This window comes from Aphanomyces invadans (genome assembly GCF_000520115.1).
Source record: "Aphanomyces invadans strain NJM9701 unplaced genomic scaffold supercont1.40, whole genome shotgun sequence".
Taxonomy (NCBI): Eukaryota; Oomycota; class Saprolegniomycetes; order Saprolegniales; family Verrucalvaceae; genus Aphanomyces; species Aphanomyces invadans.
In genome coordinates, this window is record NW_008580185.1 from 323,058 (window position 1) to 329,781 (window position 6,724).

At 53.7% G+C, this 6,724-nt stretch overlaps 4 protein-coding genes across 5 annotated transcripts in view; 1 reads left to right on the forward strand and 3 right to left on the reverse strand.

The window, feature by feature from the left end:
* H310_12542 (hypothetical protein) overlaps positions 1 to 188 on the reverse strand; it is a 1,283-nt gene extending 1,095 nt beyond the window's left edge. Inside the window, exon 1 of the mRNA XM_008879618.1 lies at positions 42 to 188. Within this exon, the coding sequence (XP_008877840.1) occupies positions 42 to 150 (109 nt within the window). The 5' untranslated portion in view covers positions 151 to 188. The remainder of the gene's footprint in view (positions 1 to 41) is intronic.
* An 864-nt stretch (positions 189 to 1,052) lies between these two features.
* Positions 1,053 to 1,639, forward strand: H310_12543 (hypothetical protein). The gene has a single exon (XM_008879619.1). It carries the CDS (start codon positions 1,105 to 1,107, stop codon positions 1,612 to 1,614), a length of 510 nt encoding a protein of 169 aa, XP_008877841.1. The 5' UTR covers positions 1,053 to 1,104; the 3' UTR covers positions 1,615 to 1,639.
* Positions 1,072 to 3,477, reverse strand: H310_12544 (hypothetical protein). The gene is made up of 10 exons (XM_008879620.1): positions 3,304 to 3,477; positions 3,179 to 3,254; positions 3,021 to 3,133; positions 2,874 to 2,976; positions 2,703 to 2,793; positions 2,563 to 2,630; positions 2,415 to 2,512; positions 2,243 to 2,353; positions 2,142 to 2,199; positions 1,072 to 2,066 (listed from the first exon to the last, which is right to left on the reverse strand). The coding sequence occupies exons 1-10, from the start codon at positions 3,417 to 3,419 to the stop codon at positions 1,803 to 1,805; spliced, it is 1,098 nt and encodes a 365-aa protein (XP_008877842.1). The 5' UTR covers positions 3,420 to 3,477; the 3' UTR covers positions 1,072 to 1,802.
* A 295-nt stretch (positions 3,478 to 3,772) lies between these two features.
* On the reverse strand, positions 3,773 to 5,555 carry H310_12545. 2 transcript variants are annotated; one of them, XM_008879621.1, is made up of 3 exons: positions 5,036 to 5,555; positions 4,658 to 4,978; positions 3,773 to 4,466 (listed from the first exon to the last, which is right to left on the reverse strand). In XM_008879621.1, the coding sequence occupies exons 1-3, from the start codon at positions 5,528 to 5,530 to the stop codon at positions 3,978 to 3,980; spliced, it is 1,305 nt and encodes a 434-aa protein (XP_008877843.1). In that variant the 5' UTR covers positions 5,531 to 5,555; the 3' UTR covers positions 3,773 to 3,977. The 2 variants fall into 2 exon arrangements, with proteins under 2 accessions (XP_008877843.1, XP_008877844.1); XM_008879622.1 differs by having other exon boundaries at positions 3,773 to 4,978.
* Positions 5,556 to 6,724: the final 1,169 nt, after the last annotated feature.

A 6,724-nucleotide genomic window follows, 5' to 3' on the forward strand; every position in this document is an offset into this window, starting at 1 on the left:
TTCTCGGTGTGCAATCAACGCCTTCATGAAGAAGAACGTACAGTTGGTGATGGCGAGGAAGAGATTCTTGAAGTTCAGCAGGGTCACCGCGCCCAAGATGATGAGGACCGGAGGCACAAAGATCACTTGCGGGAACGTCAGGTTGATCATGGCGTTTGGTGGCGGTTCAAGCAAAATGTGCGTTTGGACCTCGACAGCAAAATATTCCGATTCCATGTCATACAAATGCCAAGATAATTTTATTCACTGCATCGACGCAGCTGGCGCTTCCATCTCGAAATAGTGTGAATGGTCGACTTCCATAGAAAATTCAAGGTATGAATATTCACACTATTTCCAGAGATGGTGACACGTCATCACGTATTCGATAAAAATATCCTCTGTAAAAAATATATTAAAGAATTCATTCGGAAAACCATGCCACATAAATCCAACCAGCGTTGACAGTGAAATACTCCAGGGGTGGTAAAAACCCGATTTTTTCGGCTGACAAATCGGGTTTAAGGTTTTAATTATTAAGACCCGATTCCTGGGTATTAAAACCATGGTTGTATTCACAAGCAAGCGGCAGCGCTTACTGAGGGTCGATTTGTGCTGGTGCGGGTTAACGTCGTCGGTGTAGAGACTCCACAGGTCACTGCCTTGCCGACCACGTTTACGCCTTCCTGTAGCAGCATCGACATTTCCATTGCCGTTCGATGGATCACCGCCTGCACCGGACCTAGGATCAGCGTTGATATTGTTGTCATCGGCGATGTCGCTTTCGATGTCGATGACGATGGCCTCCGCCTCCACAGCGATGTCGGACACGATCACAAGTGCAATGGAAACTGCCAATTGCCCATCTCTCTACGAGGAGGGGCAGTCCGCCCCCTATTAAAACCCGATATTCCGAATAAAACCTGATCCTCAGACAATCGGGTTTTATATTAAAACCTGAAAAAACCCGGTCTCCCATCCTTGAAATGGTGGTACTCATGTGTGCAAAACGTCAACACTATTTCAATTGCATCATCCAAATATAGTGTGTGTCCAAAAATACCGCCAACGGCGCCAAACATCGCCATTTTGGATGCTTCGTCCCGACGATGGGCATTTGCTTAAATGTCGAAGCAAAACAAGCATTCGGGCGGCGGATCCAACATCCTTCGCGGTGGGAAGCGGTCGTATGAGTGCGGCACGCTTATCGGCAACTTTGTCGAGGAAGCGTATCGTCCAGGCGTCGTCAAGTCGCGCGGGTTTACGTCGAGTATGTACACGACGTCCACACAACTGCAGCAAGCCGGTGTCGTCGTCAAGCCATCCTTTGGACCTGCGCTGAAGAATGATCTGAACCCACGCTACGACTACACGAATATTGTTGGTCCAGACACATTGAATGCACCTTCGTCGTGGGTGCCAGCGTCGAAAACGTGCGAGTTCCATCCACGCGAGCTCAAGACGGCCACGATGAGTGGCCCTGAACTCGAAGCCTACAGGCAGAAATGGTCCAAGGAACAAGAGGGCATCAAGCAACTTCGATTCAACACGGAATCGATCGCAAGTCAAGGGGGTATCGTCGCTTCGCAGTTTAAACCTCGCCATTTGTTGCACGACAACGGGTCCACGTCATGACAGGAATAAACACCCACGCATGCCTTCTATGTCCATGGCTTCGATGCCCTCACTGCCGCCGATGTTGTAAATGTCACTCTTGGGGACAAGTCACGACGGTTTAGTGGCGTGCGCGTTGACAGACAGTGTTCACATATGTGCATGCATGAATCGTTCTCGGGGCAAGTCGTGGTACTATTTCGCCTGGTCTAATCGAGTTCCACCGACGGGACATCTCTGTCGACGTCTGTCGTGTTGAGGTCGTCGTGATCGTCGTTTGAGACGGCTGCCAGACCTCGCGACGCGGTTGAAGGAGGAGCAGAGGAGGTTGGTTCGTCGGAACGCGGCGACACATTGTCCCGCATGCTCTTGGCTCCTGTATTCGTTCCACGACTTAAGTCGACCACCAGCGCGCAAATGTTGTCTTGGCTCCCGCGTTGAAACGAATATTCCATGATAGTTTTGGCCGCAAGCTACATGGACCAGGAGGAGTTGACTTCACCCTCGGGACGCATGCGAGGGAATGTCACGGTAGAGAACTATATTACCTGCGGGGTTTCCGACTGAAGTACGAGGCGGGCGACATCAGAGTTCGATAAAACATCCCTGTTCACGTTGAGATGAAAACACCTTCCATGCTCAAACGTACCAAACACCGTCGCTGGCAAGTACAATGCACTGGTCTTCGTCCGACCGCGTCGTCTCCACTATTTCTGGTTCGGCAATCACATACGGCTTGAGCATGCGATCGCCGATCGCACTGCATATCAAATTAACACTGCAGCTTGAGAAAACGTGGATAGTCATCTAGAGGAGTTTACCGCGAGACAGCCAAGATGCCTTCCACGCGCCACACGCCCCAAAATATGACATGACCTCCCATGCTGTTCACGCGTTCGCGTTCGTCGGGTCGGTTCGGCTAGGTACATGCATCGTGATCTTCATAGCATCCATGACACGATGTGGTACCTTATGGTCAGAGGACAGCGGGACGGCATCGCCGTTCTTCTTGATCAGCACTGCACGAGAATCCCCCACTGCAACGTCATCGACATGGTACGTCCCCGTCACTCATGGGTCTCGTTGTCGATTGCAAAGAGGCGTTGTACCGTTCGCAGCGTAGATAGCGTCCCCGCGCACCAACACGCCGATGGCCGTCGTGCCGTCGTCCTTGTTGTACCGGTCTGCGAGCTGGATGTACTATTCGAAAATGACCGCGCACAGCAAGTGAGCGCGACCTCGCGAAAAAAAATTTCCTCGTGAAAAAAAGAATTCCATACATCTTTGTCCGTCTTGACAAACCCCCGCGAAAGCGCGAGCTTGGGGTCGTGAGCAAAGGCGGGGTCGGCGGTGATGTTGGAGCAAAGAGAAGCAACGCAGTACCTGGTGGCGTCGTGTGAGATGGTAGAAAGTCCAGGCCAACTTACTCGGACGCGCCATCCCCACCATGTCCGTCGAAAACACCGTAGAAAGTCGACCACGGGTCACCGTTCAAAGTCCCCACGACAGTATGTCTGTCCTCCATATACGGGCGCTTGCCCTGATTGCCAAGAGTGACATTGAGCCTACGTACGCGAAAACTAACCTGCATTTCTGACACGCCGTAGGGGTACAACGCTGTGGCATCGACAGTTGATTGCTTGCCGCGGCCGGTGCGTGGGCTGGTTCATGCGTGAGGGGAAGAGAAGTGTCGGTGTCGGCGCGGGGTACCTGATCTCATTCAAGGCAAACTTGATGACGCACAAGACTACGACGATGATCACGGCGTACGACATATACTTGCCTTCAAAGAGTCCTTGTATCTGGACTCCATCCGGCCACGCCATCGTCGTCGTCGAGTTGGAAAGAGCCACGTCGAGCAGCGCAACCAAACGCGGTCTTGCGTTTCCAGATATCCGGATACGGGGCCGAATATATCACAAAAAGAATATATTATACTCCTATTATAAGTATATTTTCCCGATTCTGCATAAATGATTGCAGTCGAACGAGTATTTATTCCTGCATGTCTCCGTAGGGTTGAGAGGATGCCCAAGTCGGTCTGGGCACTTCCAGCGTAAGCCATGTGCGCAGTGAATCGGTGCGAAACAAAAAGTGTGCCGTCGACAGCAAACGTCGCTGGAGCGCCATGCACGGCGTTTGCCTCGCTGTGGGTCAGTCTCCCCGCCGTGCGAAACGGGACGACGGCTCAGGAAGCGAGCGAGCGGCACTTACACATGTCGCAGCGTGGTCATCCAACTTTACGCCGGAGCGACCTGTGGCTGCTAATGTGAGGCCTTCCCGTACGACACACACACTGCATGACGTTGCGACGCAACTACAACTGGACCGCAACGATTCCGTGCCCACGGCTTGATAAGGTTAATATTTTGACGAGGGTGCCACTACGAAGTGCGAAGGGAGAGTTGGGTGGTTTTAAACTGGTTCAGCTGGATGAGTGGGCCCGTCGACTCCATGAGCTGGTCCGGTCGATAGGAGCTCAGATTCTTTGTCACGGACGATTCCACCAATTGAGCAAACAGCTCCGTGTTGGCAGCGTAGCAATTGACCAGGATGTCCGCCAACTTGCCGACTCCGCACACGTCGGCAAAATCTTTCGACTTTGGCGGGATGAGATGGACGTGGCGAATTTTGCGAAGGCGGGACTGAGTCGCGCTGATGGGCTCGGCCAGGCACCAAATGCTTTCGCGGGAGCGCAGCACGTTCTCTGGAAACGGATACAAGTCGTCTTCGAGGACAGACTGCCCGATCCAGACAAACGAATCGGTCGTACCAAAGCTGTGAAAGACAAAGTTCACGTGCACGTCGGGGGCGCCGTTCAACGTGTACACGCGTCGGACGTACTGGGTCTTGGAATCGAATGTCTCGATCAACTGCAATAAAAAAAAAGATTCGTTTTGTGTGAAATCATGTCGTCGGAATCCATCATGATGAGAAAAATGTCGCAATTCATGGTGATGACCAAGTCAAGCCATGGTGGAATCAGGTGGATTTGACAAATATTTACACAAAAATCAACCAACTCGGATTTGACCAAAAAAGAAGAATGCAACGGCGGCGGTACCTTGGTCGATCCGTTGCTGTACTCGGAATAGTCGGAGCGGACGGTGATGGCCGTGTTGAGGCCGGCGCAGAGCTCGTTGATGGGGACGTTAAATATGAAAGACAGCGACATCTCGAACACGAGTTCCTTGGTGCATTCGTCAAAGCGCACGGCCACTTGCTTCCACGTGTTCAACGACCGCAGCATCCCGTTCTCGGCAAAAACGACTTGCATTCGGCTGAGTTGCGCTTGCATGATCGAGTCGACGGCGAGTTTTCGTTCGCGGGAGTCTTCTGTCAGGTGCACAAACGGGATTTCTGCCGGTCCTAAGATCGACGACTCCTACGGAGGTAGGTTGACACGCCATGACGAGGCGCATGGGGCATCGTCAGGACTTACGAGGAGAAGCGGTTGGTTTGTCAGCACTGCTTGGAGGTCCCGAATGATCGTCATTTGCATTTCCAGTCGAGATTTCAGTCGCGCGTTTTCCTTCATGGACTGTTGTCGCTGCCACGCTTGCCGACGCGCAAACCCTTCCCACGTCGACTGGGCCTGTCCTTCGATCTTCATCCGTTTGTTCGTCTCTAATTCGGTCAGTTGAAGCTCCAACGACGTATACTTGTCGTGGAGGTCGGCCATCTCTTCGTTGTACCGCGCTTTGGCCTTTTCATGCCGCCGTTTGCGGTCGCTACTCGCTCGGTTCTCCGGTTTCGGAGGCAACGCATGGAGCGGTCGGAGAGGAGGCACGAGCACTGGTGGTTGCGGATACGAACGCACAGTGTGAGGGGGATGACTAGACATATCTTCCTTGTTCGACGGTGGGTACTCGCTCGACGGGTTCAGAAGCGATTGCATCGAGAACGACGCCGCTCCCTTGGCAGCGCTCACGTACATCGGGAGCCTTCCACTTCCTCTGTTCGTTCAGTTGTGGGAGTTGGGGAGGCGTAATCTGGGTCGGTCGTGTTTGATTGGTCCGTTTCGCCGGCTGGGGTGCTGGCGGAGAGGCTGGTCTGGGGCGGGGAAAAATGCCTAATATTGACACCCAGGCTTCCCTCGACGACGGCGTTCTTCCATACTTTCGCGGCACGTCACAGGCGATCCTTCATTAGGAAATTACCACTCTTGGGAACGCTTACGCCGGCATGGCAACTTCCGCTCAGAACATCGCCGGCATGTTCTGAGCCTACCGAGCGGCGTGCAGTAGTCTTTGAGTGGTCTTACCGTCAATTTTCGACATGACTCTACGATGTACGTGAGCCCCAACGCATGTGTTCCAGCGGTCCCAACGACGCGGGTCATTCGGTCGCGCGTCTCCTCGACTAGCTCGCCGTACGCGCGTGCTGACTAATCGTTCCTGACCAGTCGTGCTGAACTGTTCCGTGAGAAACTCAGCAGGGGACAGAGATACGCGGCGCCGCGTCCTTAAAAATGTACATGCCGTCGGCAAAGGCTGCGTCGTCGAGAGGATGCCGTCGATCGTCGTGGAACGGTCATCGTACGCAGCTTCTATTCAAGCAAGAGATGCACTCACGTATTCCTGTGGCGAAATCTGCACGTGCGCGAGCGATTGCGGTCATGGCGAACCAGTTGACGCGGGTGGTACAACAGCGACCCTTTCAACTCTATACGAGGCGCAGTCGAGTTAAGGGAATTCACGACCACACCAAAAATCCAGCAACCCAATTGCGAGCACGTTGACCGTTCAAAATAACCGTCGACCACCGTTTTGGGAGATTGCGTGGGATGCCCGACGGGATTCCATGGCGTCGACGGCCGTCCGACGTGATGGCGACGTCCTGTGAGGGGGCCGCGCCAGGATGAGCCATGGAGTTGATCTTGCGATGGTGGACGTTCCTGTACTGGGTGTTCCTTCTGGCCGGCAAACGCAATCACAGCCGCTTGCAGCGCAGGCTGCGTTACGCCTGTCTTGAGTACCTCTCTCCCATGATGTCGAGTCCACAGGAGAGGAAGAGGGCGACCGCCACGCGCGGTTCTACGTCGGACGTTCGTGATGCGGGCTCGGCGGTAACGAGGAAGCGAGGGCAGTGTATGCCGAAGCGTACATGCCGATGCACGTGGCTTCATCTG